The sequence below is a fragment of the Labrus bergylta genome, chromosome 2 (assembly GCF_963930695.1).
Source record: "Labrus bergylta chromosome 2, fLabBer1.1, whole genome shotgun sequence".
NCBI classification, from domain to species: Eukaryota; Metazoa; Chordata; class Actinopteri; order Labriformes; family Labridae; genus Labrus; species Labrus bergylta.
In genome coordinates this window covers 611,056-636,088 of record NC_089196.1, presented here as the reverse complement: position 1 = coordinate 636,088, position 25,033 = coordinate 611,056, and the positions used below count along the sequence as shown (strand labels likewise).

General features: G+C 40.0%; 1 protein-coding gene across 2 annotated transcripts; it reads left to right on the top strand.

The window, feature by feature from the left end:
- The first annotated feature begins 1,448 nt into the window (after positions 1-1,448).
- LOC110002807 (neurofilament light polypeptide-like) lies at positions 1,449-24,618 on the top strand. 2 transcript variants are annotated; one of them, XM_065962617.1, is made up of 6 exons: positions 1,449-2,842; positions 22,456-22,509; positions 22,840-22,907; positions 23,118-23,245; positions 23,380-23,465; positions 24,131-24,618. In XM_065962617.1, exons 1-2 carry the CDS (start codon positions 2,395-2,397, stop codon positions 22,458-22,460), a joined length of 453 nt encoding a protein of 150 aa, XP_065818689.1. In that variant the 5' UTR covers positions 1,449-2,394; the 3' UTR covers positions 22,461-22,509; positions 22,840-22,907; positions 23,118-23,245; positions 23,380-23,465; positions 24,131-24,618. The 2 variants fall into 2 exon arrangements, with proteins under 2 accessions (XP_065818689.1, XP_065818685.1); XM_065962613.1 differs by having other exon boundaries at positions 1,452-2,842; positions 22,456-22,502; positions 24,131-24,617.
- Positions 24,619-25,033: the final 415 nt, after the last annotated feature.

The following is a 25,033-nucleotide window of genomic DNA, read 5'->3' as shown; positions in this document are numbered from 1 at the left end:
GCACAGGAGGATCTTCACCTGCATCGTCCTGCATCAAATCCATAAGGAGAGGTACGAAAGAAATTGCTGTGTATATGAAAGTATGGATGAGGATTTGGTACATTTGTTTGTTACATGTGGGGAATTGGGTGTTTTTTAGGGAAAAATAAGGGAAATGTTGGGGAAATGTAGTGAGAATGAGTGTTGGAATGAAAGGGGGTGGGAATTATCGGTGCTGTTGGGGGTGGGAACGAAACAAAAAACCACAATGTTATGAATATGATTTTAGCCTTTGCATGCAAAGCGGTTTTTAACAGGAGGAATTTTGCATTGTATGAAAGCAAGAGAATGAATGTGTGGAGAATGTTTTCGAATGAATGGAGAGCACACCTTAAATTGTTGCACGTTGCGAATGAGAGTGAGTTTGTGAGAATGTTTGTGGAAGGGGCGAATGTGTGGGGTAAATGAAGAGGGAATTGTGTGGGATGTATAATTTATTTTGTTTTTGTAAGGGCTTTTCTTTGGTCATGGTTAGAAATGGGTGGTTTGATTTGAGGGCTTTTGGTTTTCAGGGGATTGTGAGAGTTTTTACGGGGATTTTGTTTGTTTTGTGGTTTGTTTTTGGGGGTTGTTTACTTTGGGGGAGGGACTCAAGAGAGTTTTGATGAGTTTTGGGAATCATTGGAGGTTTGATTTTTTTTGCTTTATTTTGATTTTGTTCGACAATCGCTTGTTTCAGAGGGGAGGTTTGATTTATATGGTGTATGTATTGTGATAGTATTTCTTGTAAATGATATGTAAATAATATAAATGTTTTTGTACTTTTGATAATAAAAGATTAAAAAAAAAAAACACGCCCGATCTCGTCCGATCTCGGAAGCTAAGCAGGATCGGGCCTGGTTAGTACTTGGATGGGAGACCGCCTGGGAATACCAGGTGCTGTAAGCTTTTTCATTTTTTTCATCATATGCTTTTTTTTCATCATATAGAGACATATTCACATGTCCAAAAATTCAGCCAGAATCAATAATGTGGGGGAGCATTTGCATTTGCAGGGTCGGGTCTGGTCTGGTTAGTACTTGGATGGGAGACCGCCTGGGAATACCAGGTGCTGTAAGCTTTTTCATTTTTTTCATCATATGCTTTTTTTTCATCATATAGAGACATATTCACATGTCCAAAAATTCAGCCAGAATCAATAATGTGGGGGAGCATTTGCATTTGCAGGGTCGGGTCTGGTCTGGTTAGTACTTGGATGGGAGACCGCCTGGGAATACCAGGTGCTGTAAGCTTTTTCATTTTTTTCATCATATGCTTTTTTTTCATCATATAGAGACATATTCACATGTCCAAAAATTCAGCCAGAATCAATAACGTGGGGGAGCATTTGCTCCCCCACATTATGGCCGAGGGCACGAGATCTTTAAAAGGCCCCTTTCTGCACACAATAATGGTTTACGGCCATACCACCCTGAACACGCCCCTTTTGTTGGCAGAGACAGCATGGAGTCGGAGGAAATCAGACATATGAGAGGAGAGTAGGAGATTTGGATTTCGTTTTTTGTATTTTCCTTAGTTTTGTTTAAAGACCTCAGATTGTGAGTGAATGTCCCCCAGCAGTCACTGACTGTTAGGGGGATCGTTTTTCTTTTTTGCCTTTTTACCTGTTTTTTGCCACATTTTTGTTAAGATTTTTTGTTTTGTGAATGTTTGCTAGCATTTCGCTAGCAAACGCACAGGACGGAATACAACGACGACAGGTCCACGGACCGGAGAGAAGGAAAAAGGAAAAGATAACGGACAACAAAGAGGAGAGACAAACACGGCAAATGAAACAGGGAACGGTATGGACGACGGAGCGAGAGGAAGAGAGAGGAGCGGCGGGCTGATTGCTCCAGCTGCGGCTGATCAAAGACTGATTGGTGCGGAGAATGTGAGAGGTTGAGAGAGAGCGGAGAAAGGAGAGGCAAAAGTGTCTTCCCGAAAAAAAACTAACACTGAACATTGAAATGGTGGGGGACAAGGTGCCTCTAAACCATGTAATGAACAATATAAAAATGATCTGTGGGGCCTGTTGGCTTGCAGAACCTTGGGACCTGGAAAATTGGAGGTAACGGTGAGCAACATTAAAGGAAAGGAAAGGCTGCTAGACGGATTTAAGATCGGCAAGACCAGAGTCGTGGCGAATGAACTCAACAATGATGAGCTGGTGGTGTCTTTTTTAAACCTGCCGGCTTATGTCACGGACGAAGAAATAGTTTGGAAGCTGACGGGCTGGGGAGTGAACCCGACATCACCGATTAAAAAAAAAGATTGTGGCCAGGAACAACGATAGCTGACGAAACGAGGTTTGTCCGGGTCAGATTTAATGACCAGGTAAAGTCACTCCCTTACTCCACGAAGTTCAACACGGTGATGGGGAGTGAATTTTTCAGAGTAATACATGATCGACAACAGAAAGTTTGCAGGATGTGCATTCAGCCGGGACACATCCTGCGAGAGTGTCTGGAGTTTATGTGTCACAAATGTGGGGTGCAGGGACAGTTTGCGCGAGAGTGCAGCGCAAACCTCACAAAATGCACGAACTGTAAAAAAAGAGAAAGTGAGTGCGAAAACGAAGAGGAGAACAGGAACGAGGCGGAGGAGGAGAAGGAGGAGACCGGAAAAAGCAGGGAGGAGACCGGAGAGGACGAGAACAGCGAAGGAGAAATGGAGCAGAGCGGAGAGAGCGGAGGAGAGCAGGTGTCGAGAGTGCGAGCTGGAGATGCCCGAGCAGGCTGGAGGAGGAGGACAACAGAAGCAGCGGAAAACGAGCGAGAGAGCGAAAGAAGGAGACAGAACGGACGAGGCAGAGGACCCGGGGGTAAGCATGAGCGCAGAGGGGAGGGAGATGCCTGAGAGGGTGTTTGGACAGGCGGGAGGGAGAAAAATCGTGTCAAACAACACGGTTAAAAGAACCAGTCCAAATGAGACGGACAATGAAATGGATGTTGGTGAACTGGCGAGTGTGCAAAAAAGACTGAGTCTTGGTCAACGGAAAAAGTTGGCAAAAAAATTGAAAAGTAAGGACAAATAATGACTGGAAGTAACCCCTGTAAATCGTTTTTTGTTTTTTTTTGTTTTTTACTTTTATGATAAAGCCTTAAACTTATTTTCTATTAACACTAACAGACTGCGAAACAAAGAAGAGACATTCAATTTTTTCCTTGCAAAATGACATTTTGTGCTTGCAGGAGACCAGGTGGGATGATTCCCTGGTAGAAGACATAAAAAAAGACTTTGTGGGCCATATTTTTTGTTTTAATGGTACGCCGAGGGCGAGAGTTTGTTAAAACGGTTCTAGTTAAAACGGGTCGGGTAACGGGGGTTAATTTGGTTTACGGAGACGAAGAGGGGAGAGTAATAATAATAGACTGTGTATAAAACGAAAAATTTAAGAATCATAAATATATACGCACAGAATGAAGAAAAAGAAAGGAAAACTTTTTTCATTGAAATAAGCAAATGGTGGGGAGGAAATTGTGTGATAATTGGTGACTTTAAATGTGGCGATGACACCCACTGATGTGTCTAAAAATAATGTGTTTAAGGGGGATGTGAGCAAGGGGGCACTAAAAGATCTAATAATGACCAAACAGTGCATAGATATTTGGAGATTGTTACATCCATGGGAGAGGGTCTTTTCTAGAAGACAAATTGTACTAAATAGATTAAAATAATCTAGAATAGATTTTTCTTTGGTGACATGTGAGGTGGTGAGGTGGATTAAAGATGTAGAATATAAAACTAATATGTGGAGCGATCACGCTGGGATGGTAACCACGTTTAGAAAAGAAACTAATGTACGAAAAGAAGGGATATGGTGTTTTAATGGCAGTTTGTTGGATGATGGAATGTTTGTGAAAAGTATGAAAAGATTTTTGAATGATGTGGGATATGAGTGGAGTGAGAGTGAATATATGAATGTGTGGTGGGATGGGGTAAAAGTCAGAATCAAAAAAAAGTGTATCAATTATAGTAAAGAGAAAAAGTGGAGAGAAAATAGAATGGAAGAGAATTAAACAACTAAGTGAGGAAATAATATTGCTCGACAGCGCAGATAATGTATGTGTTGAAAAATATATACATATAAAAGAGCAGTTAAAAGCGACTGAACTTAAAAAATGTAGGGGCGCAGCTATTAGGAGCAAAATACAATATATGTATGAAGGGGAGAGGAGTACAGCGTTTTTTTGGGGGGTCTAGAGAAACAAAAGCAAAAAAGAACAGAAATAAACGAATTAGTGAATGTAGCAGGTAAAAGTGTGACTGATAAAAAATGAAATATTAAAAAAAGTCAAATGTTATTATGAATGTCTGTTCTCTAGACAGGAGTGTGATGGTGTGAGTGTGAACAGAGCTTTGGGTGCCTTAACAAAAAAAAACTAAGTGATGATGATAAAATGTGGTGTGAATGTGAGTTTACAGATGGAGAAATTAAAAGTGCTTTAGAAGGTTTAAACAAAAACAAAAGTCCTGGTAGCGACGGCCTAACTGCAGAATTGTATCAAGCTTTCAAAGAGCAGTTAGTGCCCTTATTGAGTAAATTAAATAAATATATTGAAAAAGTAAAATGTATACCGAAAAGTTTGGGGGAGGGGGTGGTTACTATTTTTTACAAAAACAAGGGGGACAATAAAAATCTGGACAACTACAGACCAATTAGCTTACTAAACACAGACTACAAAATCATAGCAAAAACAATAGCCAATAGAATCAGGGAGGTAATAGGAACTATCATAGAACAAACACAATCATACAGTATATCAAACAGGGACATAGCAGACTCAATAATTTCAATAAAACAGACGGTCAGGGACATGGAAGGGGAGGGGGGAATATGGTTAGGGATTGATTTAAATAAAGCTTTTGACAGAGTAGATCATGGGTTTTTGGGGAAGGTGTTGGAGAAGTTTGGGTTCGGGGAGAGAATGAGAGAGTGGATAAATGTGTTGTATACAGGAGCAGAAAGTAAGATAAAATGTAACGGGGATTTAACTGATTCTTTTAAAATATCAAGGTCAGTGAGACAGGGGTGTCCGATGTCAGCGCTGCTGTACAGCTTGGTGGCAAAGCCGCTGGCAGCGCTGATATCGGAAGACGTAAACATAAAAGGTATAGGTAAGGAAAATGTAAAAATAATTCAGTATGCAGATGACGTGAATATAATGGTAAAAGGAGAGGATGATATAGAATTGATATTAAAACATGTACAAACTTATGAAAGAGCATCTGGGGCAAAAGTAAACGAAAATAAGTCAGAAATTATGTTACTAGGTAAGGAAGGGTAGCCGTAACAAATGCCCTCGTGTTGTCCAAAGTGAATAATGCGCTGAGTACTTGTACGCTTCCGGACTGGGCCTTTTAAGGAGATTTCAAAGACCATTACGGACTTTATTTGGAAAAACAAAGCAGCGAGTATAGCTCACAAAACAATAATAGGGGCTAAAGATCAGGGGGGGATAGCTTTTATTGATTTACTTACAAAAAAAGTAGCACTAAGACTCAAATTGATAGGCAAATTTATAGACCAGAACTGGAGCGTAGTTTGGAAAAACCACTTCAAACAACATCTGTGCAGTTTTGGACTTTACGAGGACAACCTGTACCAGATCAATGACCCGGATTCATTTAAACACTTGCCACGGTTTTTCCAGGAAGTACTCAATGCGTGGTATCAGGTTTCATCCTGGACTGTACCGGAGTGCGGAACGAGAGGGTCAGTGCTACGGCTGCCCTTCCTCTCAAGCTCATATTTTAAAAATGGGGAGAGGGTAATTAAGTGTGAGGCTATGTCGAAAGCGGGATATATTAGAATAAGGGATTTATTGAACTGTGGGGGGGATTTTGATTTACAAATGGTGTTGAGGGGGTTAAAAAATAAAGGATGTGTGTGTGTAGAAAGGATGTGATTGAGAGAGTGTTTGAAAATGTAAAATTATCTTTGTCGAGTGAATGTGAAAAATTAATCAAAGAGAAGGAGGGAGTGATGCAGGACGCTGCGGTGGGGATCTCCCTGTGCCTAGGGGAGAAGAAACACAACATTACAGATGTCACTACAAAAATTTGAAGATGCGCAATCACACATAGAATACAGAAACCCACATCCGAAGTTAAATGGACAGACACATACCCGGACATAACAAGCAGCATGATATGAAAGAACATTAACTTTCCGCATACACCGCATGCAATATTTGATCTAGATTTCAAACTGAGGCACAGGAGGCTCTTCACCTGCATCGTCCTGCATCAGATCCATCAGGAGAGGTATGAAAGAAAGTGTTGTGTATGTGAAAGTATGGATGAGGATTTAGCACATTTGTTTGTTACGTGTGGGGAATTGGTTTATTTTTGGGGAAAAATAAGAGAAATGTTGAGGAAATGTAGTGGGAATGAGTGTTCAAAAAAATCACAATGTAATAAATATAATTTTGGCTTTTGCACGAAAAGCGACACAAAGACACAACAACCAAACAACACAACAACAAAAAGACAGAACACAACGACACAGACACAACAACACAGAGACACAACAACACAACAACCAAACAACACAAAGACACAACGACACAGACACAACAACACAACACAAAGACACAGACACAACAACACAACACAAAGACACAACAACACAGAGACACAACACAACACAAAGACAAAACAACACAACAACACAAAGACACAACAACCAAACAACACTGCTCCTATTGGACAAATAAACAGCTTCAGTCACAGAGTCAAGACTCTGTTAGTCCTCAAGAACACAACAACACAACACAACGACACAGAGACACAACAACTAAACAACACAACAACACAGACACAGAGACAAAACAACCAAAGAACACAGACACAACACAACACAAAGACACAACAACACGGAGACACAATAACACAACACAAAGACACAACAACACAGAGACACGACAAAAAGACACAACAACAACACAGACACAAAGACACAACAACACAGAGACACGACAAAAAGACACAACAACACAAAGACACAACACAGAGACACAACAACAATACAGAGACAAAAAGACAACAACACAAAGAAACAACACAGACACAAAGACACAACACAGCGACACAGAGACACAACAAAAAGACACAACAACAAGACAGAGACAAAAAGACACAACAACACAACACGGAGACACAAAGACACAACATCACAGCAACACAACAGATACACAACACAGAGACACAAAGACACAACAAAACGACACAGAGATACGACACAGAAACTCAACAACCAAACAACACAACAACACAAAGACACAGAGACACAACACAGGGAAACAACGACACAGACACAACAACCAAACACAACAAAACAATGACACAACACATCGACACAACAACCCAACGACACAGAAACTCAACAACCAAACAACACAGCAACACAACGACACAGAGACACAACACAGGGACACAGGGAAACAACGACACAGACACAACAACCAAACACAACAAAACAATGACACAACACATCGACACAACAACCCAACGACACAGAGACCAAACAACACAGAGACACAACAAAACAGAGACACAGAGACACAACGACACAACAACACAAAGACACAGAGACATGAAGACACAACAACACAGACTCAACAATACAACACAACGACACAGAGACACAACAACAAGACACAACAACAACACAGAGACAATAAGACACAACAACACAGACAGAAAGACACAACGACACAGAGACTTAAAGACACAACAACACAGACTCAACAATACAACACAACGACAGAGTCACAACAACAACACAACAACACAGACAATAAGACACAACAACACAGACCGAAAGACACAGAGACACAAAGACAGAACAAAATCACAGCAACACAACAGATACACAACGACACAGAGACACAAAGACACAACAACAGAGACACAACAAAACGACACAAAGATACGACACAGAAACTCAACAACCAAACAACACAAAGACACAGAGACACAGCAACACAACGACACAGAGACACAACACAGGGACACAGGGAAACAACGACACAGACACAACACAGACACACAAAGACACCACAACACAGAGACACACAGACAAAAAGACACAACACAATGACACAACAATACAGAGACACAACGACACAGACACCACAACACAAAGACACAAGAAAGCAACCCATGACACAGAGACACAAGGACACAACAACACAGAGACAATAAGACACAACAACACAAAGACAGAAAAACACAAAGACACAACAACACAACACAGAGACGCAACAACAACAACACAGAGACAATAAGACACAACAACACAAAGACACAACACAACAACACAGAGACACAACAACAACACACAGACAATAAGACACAACAACACAAAGACAGAAAAACACAGACACAAAGACACAACAACACAACACAGAGACACAACAACACAGAGACAATAAGACAGAAAAGCACAACAACAGAGAGACACAAAGACACAACAACACAAAGACACAACACAACGACGCAGACACAACAACATCACAGCAACACAGAGACAAAGAGACACAACAACACAGAGACGCAAAGACACAACAACAAAACAGACAATAAGACACAGAGACACAAAGACACAATGACACAATGACACAAAAACACAGAGACACAACAACGCAAAGACACAAGACAGAGACACAAAGACACAACAACATCACAGCAACACAACAACACAGAGACACAGAGACACAAAGACACAATGACACAACAACACAACATCACAGCAACACAACAACACAGAGACACAAAGACACAATGACACAAAAACACAACAACACAGAGACCCAACAACACAGAGACACAAAGACACAACAACGCAAAGACACAACAACACAGAGACACAAAGACACGACAAGACAGAGACACAACAACACAACACAGAGACACAACAACACAAAGACACAACAAAACGACACAGAGATACGACACAGAAACACAACACGAAGACACAGAGACACAGCAACACAACAACACAGGGACACAAGGAAACAACAACACAACGACACAGACACAACAACCAAACACAACAAAACAACGACACAACACAACGACACAACAACCCAAGGACACAGAGACTCAACAACCAAACAACACAAAGACACAACAACACAAAGACACAACACAGAGACATAAAGACACAACAATACAGAGACACAAAGACACAACAACACAACACAACGACACAGAGACATAAAGACACAACAATACAGAGACACAACGAAACAACAATACAGAGACATAAAGATACAACACAACGACACAGAGATACAATAAGACACAACTACACAGAGACACAAGAAAAAGACACACAAAGACACAACAACTCAAAGACACAGACAAAAAGACACAACAACACAACGACACAACAATACAGAGACACAACGACACAGACACACAAAGACACAGACAAAAAGACACAACAACACAGAGACACAAAGAGACAACACAATGACACAGACACAAAGACAGAAAAACACAACAACACAGAGACACAAAGACAGAAAAACACAGACACAACAAAAAGACACACAAAGACACAACAACTCAGAGACACAACAAAAAGACACAACAACACAGACACACCAAGACACCACAACACAAAGACACAAGAAAACAACCCAACGACACAGAGACACAAGGACACAACAACACAGAGACACAACAATACAACAACACAGAGACAATAACTCACAAAGACAGAAAAACACAACAACAGAGAGACACAAAGACACAAAGACACAACAACAAAACAGAGACAATAAGACACAACAACACAGACAGAAAAACACAGAGACACAAACACAGACACAACAACAAAACACAGAGACACAACAACATCACAGCAACACACCAACACAGAGACACAGAGACTCAATGACACAAAAACACAATGACACAGAGACACGAAGACACAACATGGCAAATACACAACAACACAGAGACACAAAGACACAACAAGACAGAGATACAAAGACACGACAACACAGAGCCACAACAGCAACACAACAACACAGAGACACAAAGACACAACAACACAGAGACACAAAGACACAACAACACAGAGACACAACAATACAAAGACACAACAACACAGACACAACAATACAAAGACACAAAGACACAATGACTCAAAGACAAAACAACACAGAGACAAAGACACAACAACACAAAAACACAGAGAAACAACAAAAAGACACAACACAACACAACGACACAGAGACACATAGACACAACAACACAGAGACACAACAATACACAGACACAAAGACACAACAACACAGAGACACAAAGACACAATGACACGGAGACACAACAACACAGAGACACAAAGACACAACAACACAGAGACACAACAAAAAGACACAACGACAGAGACACAACAACATCACAACAACACAGAGACACAACAATACAAAGACACAACAACAGAGAGACACAACGACACAGAGACACAAAGACACAACCACACAGAGACACAACAATACAAAGACACAAAGACACAACCACACAGAGACACAAAGACACAACCACACAGAGACACAATAAAAATACACAACAACACAAAGACACAACAACAACACAACGACACAGAAAAACAAAAAAACAGACACACAAAGACACAACGACAGAGACACAAAGACACAACAACATCACAACAACACAGAGACACAAAGACACAACAACAACACAACAGCACAGAGACACAACAACATCAAAACGACTCAGAGACACAACAAAAATACACAACACAACCACACAGAGACACAACAAAAATATACAACACAACGACAGAGACACAAAGACACAACAACACAAAGACAAAAATACACAAAGACACAATAACACAGACACAACAAAAAGACACAATACAACGACACAAAAACACAATGACACAACAACACAAAGACAACAACATCACAACAACAGAGACACAACAAAAAGACACAACGACAGAGACACAACAACATCACAACAACACAGACACAAAGACACAACAACACACAGACACAACAATACAGAGACACAGACACAACAACACAGAGACACAAATACACAACAAAAAGACACAACAAGACAGAGGCAAAAAGACACAACAACACAATGACACAAAGACACAACAAAATAACAGAGAAACAAAGACACAATGACAAAACAACAACAGAGACACAACAAAAAGACACAACACAAAGACACATCAAAACAACACAAAGACACAACAACACAACGACACAGAGACACAACAACACAAAGACACAACACAACGACACAGAGACACAACAACATCACAACGACACAGACACAACACAGACACACAAAGACACAACACAACAACACAGAGACACAAAGACACAACAAAAAGACACAACAACAAGACAGAGGCAAAAAGACACAACACCACAAAGATACAACAAAATAACAGAAACAAAGACACAATGACAAAACAACAACACAGAGACACAACAAAAAGACACAACAACACAAAGACACAACAACACAGAGACACAACACAACAACACAGACACAATAACACAACAAAGACACAACACAACAACACAAAGACAGAAAAGCACAACGACACAAAGACACAACAACGTCACAACAACACAAAGACACAACAACATCACAACAACACAACGACACAGAGACACAACAACATCACAACAACACAGAGACACAACAACAATAAGACACAACACAGACACAACAACACAAAGACACAACAACACAGACACAACAACACAATGACAAAAATACACAAATACACAACACAAAAACACAATTACACAACAACACAAAGGCACAAAGACTCAACACAACGACACTGAGAAACAAAGACACAACAAAGAGACACAACAACAACACAACGACACAACAACACAGAGACACAAAGACACAACAACACAAAGACACAACAATACAGAGACACAAAGACACAACACAATGACAAAACAACTCAGAGACACAAAGACACAACAACACAGACACACAACAAAAAGACACAACACAACGACACAAAGACACAACAACACAGAAACACAAAGACACAACAATACACAGACACAACAATACAGAGACTGAAAGACACAACGACACAAAGAGACAAAGACACAGAGACAATAACACACAACAACACAAAGACACGACACAGAGACACAATGACACAACAACGACACAGACACAAAGACACAACAACACAAAGACACAACAACGCAGAGACACAAAGACACAAAGACACAACAACATCAGAACAACACTGAGACACAACAACACAGAGACACAAAGACACAACAATACAGAGACACAACAACACAGAGACACAAATACACAACAACAACAACATAGAGACACAAAGACACAACAACATAGAGACACAACAAAAAGACACAACAACACAGAGACACAACAATACAAAGACACAACCACAGAGAGACACAAAGACACAAAAACACAGAGACACAAAGACACAACCACACAGAGACACAATAAAAATACACAACAACACATAGACACAACAACAACACAACGACACAGAAAAACAAAAAAAACAGACACACAAAGACACAACGACAGAGACACAACATCACAACAACACAAAGACACAACAACACAGAGACACAAAGACACAACAGCACAGAGACACAACAACATCAAAACGACACAGAGACACAACAAAAATACACAACACAACCACACAGAGACACAACACAACGACAGAGACACAAAGACACAACAAAACAAAGACAAAAATACACAGACACAACAACACAGACACAACAAAAAGACACAATACAACGACACAAAAACACAATGACACAACAACACAAAGACACAACAACATCACAACAACACAGAGACACAAAGACACAACAAAAAGACACAATGACAGAGACACAACAAAAAGACACAACGACAGAGACACAACAACATCACAACAACACAGAGACACAAAGACACAACGAAACAGAGACACAAAGACACAACAACACAGAGACACAAATACACAACAAAAAGACACAACAACAAGACAGAGGCAAAAAGACACAACAACACAATGACACAAAGACACAACAAAATAACAGAGAAACAAAAACACAATGACAAAACAACAACAGAGACACAACAAAAAGACACAACAACACAAAGACACAACAACACAGAGACAAAACACAACGACACAGAGACACAACAACACAAAGACACAACAACACAGAGACACAAAGACACAACAAAAAGACACAACAACAAGACAGAGGCAAAAAGACACAACAACACAAAGACACAACAAAATAACAGAAACAAAGACACAATGACAAAACAACAACAGAGACACAACAAAAAGACACAACAACACAAAGACACAACCCAACGACACAGAGACACAACACAGAGACACAACAACACAGACACACAAAGACACAAAGACACAACAACAACACAGAGACGCAAAGACAGAAAAGCACAACGACACAAAGACACAACAACATCACAACAACACAAAGACACAACAACACAGAGACACAACAACATCACAACAACACAACGACACAGAGACACAACAACACAGAGACACAACAACATCACAACAACACAACAACACAGAGACACAACAACAATAGAGACACAACAAAAGAAACAACACAACGACACAAAGACACAACAATTCAGACACAACAACACACAGACAAAAATACACAAATACACAACACAAAACACAATTACACAACAAAACAAAGACACAACAACACAAAGACACAAAGACTCAACACAACGACACTGAGAAACAAAGACACAACAACACAGAGACACAACAACACAGACACAAAGACAAAAACACACAACAACACAAAGACAGAAAGACACAACAACACAATGACACAACAACACAGAGACACAAAGACAGAGACACAACAACACAAAGACACAACAAAACAACAAAGAGACACAGCCACAACGACACAAAGACACAACAATACAGAGACACAAAGACACAACAACAGAGACAAAAAAGACACAACAACACAGTGACACAAAGACACAACAATACAAAGACACAGAGACAGAAAGACACAACAACGCAACGACACAAAGACACCACAAAGAGACACAACACAACACAGACACAACAAAAATACACAACACAACACCATCACAAAAACACAACGACACAGTGACACAACAACACAAAGACACAAAGACAGAAAAGCACAACGACACAAAGACACAACAACATCACAACAACACAAAAACACAACAACACAGAGACGCAACAACATCACAACAACACAACAACACAGAGACACAACAACATCACAACAACACAGACACAACAACAATACAGAGACACAACAAAAGACACAACGACAGTGACACAACAACATCACAACAACACAACGACACAAAGACACAACAACACAAAGACAAAAATACACAAATACACAACACAAAAGCACAAAGACACAAAGACTCAACACAACGACCCTGAGAAACAAAGACACAACAACACAACAACACAGAGACACAACAAAAAGACACAACAACAATACAATGACACATGGACAAAAACACACAACAACACAGAGACAGAAAGACACAACAACGCAATGACACAACAACACAGAGACACAAAGACAGAGACACAACAAAAAGACACAACGACACAACAAAACAACAAAGAGACACAACACAACAACACAGAGACACAAAGACACAACGACATAAAGACACAACAATACAGAGACACAAAGACACAACAACACAGAGACAAAAAAGACGACAACACAGTGACACAAAGACACAACAAAAAGACACAACAACACAAAGACACAACAACACAGAGACACAGAGACACAACAACACAAAGACACAGAAACACAGAGACACAACAAAAATACACAACACAACACCATCACAAAAACACAACGACACAGTGACACAACAACACAGAGACACAAAGACACAACAACAACACAACGACACAGAGACACAAAAACACAAAAACACAGACACATAAAGACACAAAGACACAACGACATCACAACAACACAAAGACACAACAACATCACAACACAACGACACAGAGACACAAAGACAGAAAAGCACAACGACACAACGACACAAAGACACAACAACATCACAACAACACAAAGACACAACAACATCACAACACCACGACACAGAGACACAACAACACAGAGACACAACAACAATAGAGATACAACAAAAGACACAAAAACACAATTACACAACAAAACAAAGACACAACAAAACAAAGACACAACAACACAGAGACACAACAACAACACAACGACACATAGACACAACAACACAAAGACAGAAAGACACAACAACACAAAGACACAACAACATCACAACAACACAACAACACAGAGACACAACAACAATAGAGACACAAAAAAGAAACAACACAACGACACAAAGACACAACAATTCAGACACAACAACACACAGACAAAAATACACAAATACACAACACAAAACACAATTACACAACAAAACAAAGACACAACAACACAAAGACACAAAGACTCAACACAACGACACTGAGAAACAAAGACACAACAACACAGAGACACAACGACACAACACAGACACAAAGACAAAAACACACAACAACAGAAAGACAGAAAGACACAACAACACAATGACACAACAACACAGAGACACAAAGACAGAGACACAACAACACAAAGACACAACAAAACAACCAAGAGACACAAAGACACAACACAACAACACAGAGACACAAAGACACAACGACATAAAGACACAACAATACAGAGACACAAAGACACAACAACAGAGACAAAAAAGACACAACAACACATTGACACAAAGACACAACAATACAAAGACACAGAGACAGAAAGACACAACAACGCAACGACACAAAGACAGAAAAGCACAACGACACAAAGACACAACAACATCACAACAACACAAAGACACAACAACACAGAGACGCAACAACAACACAACAACACAACGACATAAAGACACAACAACACAAAGACACAAAGACTCAACACAACGACCCTGAGAAACAAAGACACAACAACACAACAACACAGAGACACAACAAAAAGACACAACAACAATACAATGACACATAGACAAAAACACACAACAACACAGAGACAGAAAGACACAACAACGCAATGACACAACAACACAGAGACACAACAAAAAGACACAACGACACAACAAAACAACAAAGAGACACAACACAACAACACAGAGACACAAAGACACAACGACATAAAGACACAACAATACAGAGACACAAAGACACAACAACACAGAGACAAAAAAGACGACAACACAGTGACACAAAGACACAACAACACAAAGACACAACAACACAGAGACACAAAGACACAACAACACAACAACACAAAGACACAGAGACACAACAAAAATACACAACACAACACCATCACAAAAACACAACGACACAGTGACACAACAACACAGAGACACAAAGACACAACAACATTACAACAACACGACACAGAGACACAACGACATAAAGACACAACAACACAGAGACACAACAAAAATACACAACACCATCACAAAAACACAACGACACAGTGACACAACAACACAGAGACACAAAGACACAACAACAACACAACGACACAGAGACACAAAAACACAGACACATAAAGACACAAAGACACAACGACACAGAGACACAACAACATTACAACAACACAACGACACAGAAACACAAAGACAGAAAAGCACAACGACACAAAGACACAACAACATCACAACAACACAAAGACACAACAACACAGAGACACAACAACATCACAACACAACGACACAGAGACACAACAACACAGAGACACCACAACAACACAACAACACAGAGACACAACAACAATAGAGACACAACAAAAGACACAACAACACAACGACACAAAGACACAACAACACGGACACAACATCACAAAGACAAAAATACACAAATACACAACACAAAAACACAATTACACAACAAAACAAAGACACAACAACACAAAGACACAAAGACTCAACAACACAGACACAACAACACAAAGACAAAAATACACAAATACACAACACAAAAACACAATTACACAACAAAACAAAGACACAACAACACAAAGACACAAAGACTCAACACAACGACACTGAGAAACAAAGACACAACAACACAGAGACACAACAACAACACAACGACACATAGACACAACAACACAGACACAAAGACAAAAACACACAACAACACAAAGACAGAAAGACACAACAACGCAATGACACAACAACACAGAGACACAAAGACAGAGACACAACAACACAAAGACACAACAAAACAACAAAGAGACACAAAGACACAACACAACAACAGAGACACAAAGACACAACGACATAAAGACACAACAATACAGAGACACAAAGACACAACAACACAGAGACAAAAAAGACACAACAACACAGTGACACAAAGACACAGAGACAGAAAGACACAACAACACAACGACACAAAGACACAACAAAGAGACACAAAGACACAACACAACAACACAGAGACACAACAAAAATACACAACACAACACCATCACAAAAACACAACAACACAGAGACACAAAGACACAACGACACAGAGACACAAAAACACAACAACACAAAGACAGAAAAGCACAACGACACAAAGACACAACAACATCACAACAACACAAAGACACAACAACACAGAGACGCAACAACATCACAACAACACAACAACACAGAGACACAACAACATCACAACAACACAGACACAACAACAATACAGAGACACAACGACAGTGACACAACAACACAACGACACAAAGACACAACAACACAACGACACAAAGACACAACAACACAGACACAACAACACAAAGACAAAAATACACAAATACACAACACAAAGACACAAAGACTCAACACAACGACACTGAGAAACAGCAACACAACAACACAGAGACACAACAAAAAGACACAACAACAATACAATGACACATAGACACAACAACACAAAGACAAAAACACACAACAACACAGAGACAGAAAGACACAACAACGCAATGACACAACAACACAGAGACACAAAGACAGAGACACAACAAAAAGACACAACGACACAACAAAACAACAAAGAGACACAAAGACACAACACAACAACACAGAGACACAAAGACACAACAATACAGAGACACAAAGACACAACAACACAGAGACAAAAAAGACACAACAACACAGTGACACAAAGACACAACAAAAAAACACAACAACACAAAGACAACAACACAGAGACACAAAGACACAACAAAAAGACACAACGACACGACATAAAGACACAACAACACAGAGACACAACAAAAATACACAACACCATCACAAAAACACAACGACACAGAGACACAAAAACACAGACACATAAAGACACAAAGACACAACGACACAGAGACACAACAACATTACAACAACATTACAACGACACAGAGACACAAAGACAGAAAAGCACAACGACACAAAGACACAACAACATCACAACAACACAAAGACACAACAACACAGAGACACAACAACATCACAACACAACGACACAGAGACACAACAACACAGAGACAAAAAGACACAATGACACAGAGACACGAAGACACAACAACACAGAGACATGAAGACACAACGACACAGAGACACAGACACAACAACACAACACAGATATACAACACAACAAAAGAAAGACACAACACAACGACACAGAGACACAACAAAAAGACACAACACAATGACACAGAGACACAGACACAAAAACACAATGATACAACAACACAAAGACACAACGACACAACGACACAACAACAGAGTCACAAAAAAACAACAAAACGACACAGAGATACGACACAACAACACAGAAACACAACAACACAAAGACACAGCAACACAGCGACACAGAGACACAACACAAACACACAGGGACACAACAACACAGAGACACAACACAAAGACACAACAACACAGTGACACAACACAAAGACACAACAACACAGAGACACAGAGACACAAAGACAAAACAATACAGAGACACAAAGACACAGCAACACAGAGACACAACACAACGACGTAGAGACACAAAGACACAACAACACAGACACAACAAAAAGACACAACAACAACATAGAGACACAACAACATCCCCACGACACAGAGACACAACAACACAGAAACACAAAGACACAGACAAAAAGACACAACAACACAACACAATAACACAGAGACACAACAACACAGAGACACATCACAACGACACACACAACGACACACACAATAAAAAGACACAATAACACAACAACACAGACATTAAAACACAGACAGACAAAACACAACAATAGAGACACAGACACAAAGACAGAAAAACACAGAGACACAACAAACCCCAGGTAGTAGTAGTCCATCTAAACCACCACCGGGGCTGTTTGGAGAAAAAGTCCAGCCTAACCACATAGGCCCGTGCGTGCATGCGTGCGAGGCTTGAAAGCGGGTCACAATGACCCCCGGGAGGCTGCGGGGAGTCACCATGACCAAAATGACCCAGAGGGCAGCGTGAGGGATAATGGTTACACGTGTATTTCTGACACTTCTTGACACGGGGGTGGTGGCCTTGAGGGGGGGCGTTTTAAAAGCCCATACCCAATTGATCACAGTCCACCCATGAGGGAAGTAGGTACAGTAGGCATAAAGAGCTGGTTTATGCTCATCAAACACGGCTATTACCACTCCACCAAGGTGATACGTCGGCGATATGGAGATCTTGTTGAAATGACGGAAAGCCTGATTGATAAAATCCCAGACGGGCACTTGATCTCTAAACCGCCAGAGATACATGTTGATCAAAATGGGTGTTCTGTCACGTGTGTAGTGCAGGAAATGCGCAAGATGATACGGTCACTGAAAGGTGGATGGTGGGGACTTTTAACTCGCTGTTCCGAGTGGGACACCATTGATATCGTAGAGGATCTAAGAAAGATGAAAGGGCACCGCTACGATTCAGGCACTTCAGCGGATTCAGGCACTCCAGTCGCGGCAGTGTGTTTTATGGGTGAAGGACTTAGGGGATACCTTTTTCAATTTGTAACCGCGAAAGACAGAAGCTTCATGGTAATGTTTAATAGCTTGGGGTACAAATTTCAGAAGTACAACAGTGTAAGCTTCTCCAACATGGGACCTTAACTTCACCACATGACCACTGTTAAAAAGATCACCTTTGTGACCAGACCCATTCCTGCAATGCAAGAGCTCTGCAGGGACATACTAGTTAGGAACACGGAGGCTGCAGAGGTGGATCAGGACAATTCCGAGACATCTCAAACGGTATATAAATAACAGACGTCACGCCATGTAAACATGCAGCAATGGCACTTTTCCGTGTAGAATATATTGAACAATGGCGTCACCCTGAGACTTTTCAGATGCTTTTACTGTATAGTTTTAGAGAAAGATATGAGTACATTACACTCAAATTACATTGTGGTGCTTTGATATTTTATTCATTTTGATGATTTTATTTTGGAAAAACTGAGACAGGTGACAAAGATCTTTCAAGGGATTCCTCTTCCTCATGTCTCTGCCTGTGACACTGAGACTTTTTACTGTATACTTTTGGTGAAAACATTCACCAGCATACCCTTACACAGGCGTCCGTTGGCGCACAAGGGCAGGTCCCGCTCATTGAGCATGCTACTCAACAGGGCTCTGTTGTACACGTTGTGGGTCAGAGCCCTGCCTGGTATCGCGCGCTCGGCGAGAGAGACTACTAGAGGACGCAGGTTCTTTGCCAGCAGATGCATCACGGTCAGCACGGGAAGAACAGGGCTCTGATGTCTGAAGCGAGAGAGCTGCCGCGATGGTTTTCCACTTGAGCACACCGTCCCGGTCGTCCATTGTAGAAGATACTGATGACAAAAACAAAACAAAAAAAACAGAAGAAAAAATAACTAACTCGGTTAATCAAGGCTAGGGTGAGTGAGTCCCATGAGTCATGAGATCTGTAAATACCATACAAAAAAAAAACTCTGTCTGCACTTCAAAGTCTGAACCTCAAAGTCTGAACATGTTCAGGGTGTTGTCATTGTCCACGACCGTGTGAGAAACCATCATCTTGTATTTCATCGCCCCCGCGTGAAACGATGCGTGTCTGTTCGGAGGATTGGGTAGAACACCCGGAAACGTGTCCATGTCCATCAGTATGTACCTGACTCCACACGCTTCGCATTTGTGGTCTATCATCTGCACCTCTGCAATTTGAGTAGAACGTTTATTGTTTCTCCAAAAGTATACAGTAAAAGCATCTGAAAGGTTTTAGGGTGACGCCATTGTTCAATATATTCTACACGGAAAAGTGCCATTGCTGCAGGTTTACATGGCCTTACGTCTGTCATTGATATACCGTTTGAGATGTCTTGGAATTGACTTGTCCTGATCCACCTCCGAAGCCTTCGTGTTCCGAACTATTATGTCCCTGCAGAGCTCTTGCATCGCAGCAACGGGTCTGGTCACAAAGGTGGTGAAGTAAAGACCCCATGCTGGCAAAGCTTACACTGTCGTACCTCAGTACCTTGTACTCCAAGCCATTAAATGTTACATTGTAGGTTTCTTCTTCCGCAGTTATAAATTGGAATAAGTATCCCTTACGTCTATCACCCATAAAACACACTGCCAGAGAGAGAGAGAGAGAGAGAGAGAGAGAGAGAGAGAGATTTATTGGTATGACAGATCAACAATCTATGTTGCCAAAGCAGTACAGAAAACATTGTGAACAACAAATATGAATAAAAGACATTGCTGCTTTTGCTGCTACTTCCACCTGATACACACATACACATTGTACAGCAAAAAAAATAGTAATTGCGTTTTCAGTAACATATTTGTGTGTATAATATAATTTTATATATATAATTATTACTCAAGTTGGCTTGTCCTGTCCCAGCTTTTTACAGGGTGTCTCAGATATGTTGATCATTCTTCATGAGAAATTCATTGGATTCTATTTATTGTCAGAAACCACAGGGGAGTGTTTTGTGAACATGACAGGAAATAATGATAAGGATATCATGTCGATGTTGCTTTTTTTGACTTTTTATATTTAAATTGTGCCTTGTCAGAGCATACCATTCCTACCTGCTCATCTGAAACCTGTCTCTCGCTGCTCTCAGCCTGTCTCTCTTCACCTTCTTTGATCTGATACACATTAAAACAATACACCAAATAATTACTCATTATAATTTCTGATCATACATAGTAGTGTGACTCACTAAAATATGTTTGTTTAATGAGTGATCCTGGTTTGTATTCATATCGTATGTGACTGATCTTTCCCATCAGGTTGAAGTGGAGGAAGAGCACTGAACTTCAAGCTTTAAAGACATCAGGTAAGAAGTAAGCCATTTCTAAACTTTATATATTATTACATGTGAACCCACAGCCTTCTGTCTGCCCCAGCAGTACAGTGATAATCCTTAATGATCTACTGCATTATAACATGAGGGACATGTTCTACTGTGGTGACAAAAAGTTTCATATGGGTGAGGGTTGTTTGTTGAAACCGTAGTTTGTGGTGTGATGAACTGTACTGCCTTACAAACATACATGTCTTTGTTCAACAGAACATTATAAAATAGTTCCAAGGATATAGTGCAAGCAGTTTTTCACAGGGTCATTATTTTTAACTAATCTTAGCTTGTTTTCATATCATTTGTGCCCATTAAGGGAGAGCTGCTGAAGGCATTTCATCATCCCCCAGTCACCTGACTCACTGCATATCAACCTTTGTATTGGTGAGTATGATGTTGAGTTAACTTGTTGTTAAAGTAAAATAAACACAAGCATTTGATTATGATGAACTGGAATAATCTAAATTATGTCATATTGCTAATTTAATCTATTTCCCTTGGATCAAACTGAATATTAAGTAAAACTACAAATAATCTATTTTCAGTGTTACAGTTAAAAAAAGTGTTCATCATTATACTTTTATGGTTCTGTAGGTCTGCAGGTGTTTGCTGAGTTCCATTGCATCACAAATATGAACCTTCACAACACATTCTACAGCCAGCTGGACCGACACACACTGCAACAGCATACAGGCAGAAGGCCTCAGCGACATGAGAGACAGGTGCTGCAGGAGGATTTATAAGCTGTAGATAAATTACATACAGAAGAATAATAATTTTAACCCGCAGCTAAGGTTAATAATGATCATTTATGGTCATAATGACAATTTAAAAAGGAATTTCTTTTTTGGCCTAGGAACAGCATGATGTACACAAGAAGCACTCTGGCTCTTCATACCCTCCCATTGTACCTGCAAGGGGATCTTCAAGATCTCCTGCGAGGTATGTACTCAGTGCAATTATGAAAATGTCAATATCAATGACTGGTGTAAACTGTTTTTGTAGAGTAAAATGTGACTTCCTGTATTTAACAGACTTTAATAGAAGACGAGATGGGTTTAGATTTTTCTATATTCTATCTAAATATAAGGCTCGCATGTGTTAATTACAGTGAAAGTATAAGGACTGTTATTGTTCTTCCACACCATAAGGCATACTGTATTAGGCCAAGTCCAACTGTAAGACATTTTCAATCCTTGTTGAACATAAGAAAATCTTCCCGTAGTTAGGCTGAAGCTAAAATGGTGCTTCAGCAGTCAGAGGTATGATTATCTTTGATGTGATTTGGCTAAGTCTGAGTTGTAGAGGCCTCATAATAATAATGAACTTCAGGTCACATTTTAAAACAGAATTAGGACTTTGATTTTTGTCCTTTCACCCTTACAGTGGCTCACATTCAACAGGTATTATAGAGCCAGCATAGACAGAGAAAAAAGTGTGACCGCCAGTAACTGCCAACATGCATATTTACATTCAAGTGTTTTGACTGACAGAAACATATTTACTGATGCTTTTAATTGTGTGAGGAGCAAGAGCCTACTGTGCAGGACTTGTAATCTTGTTACTGGGATTATCTCCATGTTTTTTTTTTCCTTTTATTTGTCCAGTGGGACCATGAGCCAAACTTTGAAGACACCCCATGTGGTCACTGACAGCTCCACTGGTACCATCCAGTTCGACCCTGACAGCATTTCTGATGTGGGTCTCCCCAGGTTGGATGATGTACATTTTCATAATGTTGGTTTTTATCTGAAGGTAATCATTTTACAAGGTTCCTTATCTACCTCAGCACATGATACGTGTGATTCATTATGTTAAATCATTGGATCTTTATTTGCTTTTGATTCCACAAAAGTTATTTTCTCATATTTTGTCTAAATGTATTGGTTATTTCTAATAATGTCCTTAACTACTACCTTATAACACAGTTTAAGGTTCTTTAAATCCTTTGTAAAATAAACACTGTCAGTGTTTCCATTAAAATACAGACACATGACTGGATCTACAAACCCATTCCAGTTGTATAGACTGTTTTAAACTTGAATAAAAAAGGTGAACTGAACAAAGTGAGTTGTATTAGTATTTTTTAACAATTGTTACCAAAATGAGGGTTTTCTTGTACATTTTGAGCTGATGGGAAGTTCATTTTGTTTATCTTTGTCCTTTGGTGTATAAGTTTATCAAAATTTTATTTTTTGATTAGATTTCCCCCAGGCTTTGGGTTGAGCACAAATAAAAGTATTGAGTAGAAGAGTTGGTTGGATTTAATTTGAATGAGTATCATCAAATCAATTAAAGTGAGTATGCATAACTTAAAAATGTAGACAGGAGAACCAGGTCATCAAACATCAGACATTTGACCTCTGTGTCCTGCAGGGTCACAACAGGAGCTGTGGACTTCTACATCTCTTCTGTGAATGTGTTAATATACATGTTAAAGAGGGTTGGACTCATCTTGCAGCCTTGTTTCACCCCACGGTTCTGCCTGAAATAATTTGTTCTTTTTTTTT

Excerpts from the sequence above, each read along its gene's own strand:
- LOC110002807 (XM_065962617.1), top strand. The coding sequence starts at position 2,395 with ATGGGGAGTGAATTTTTCAGAGTAATACATGATCGACAACAGAAAGTT.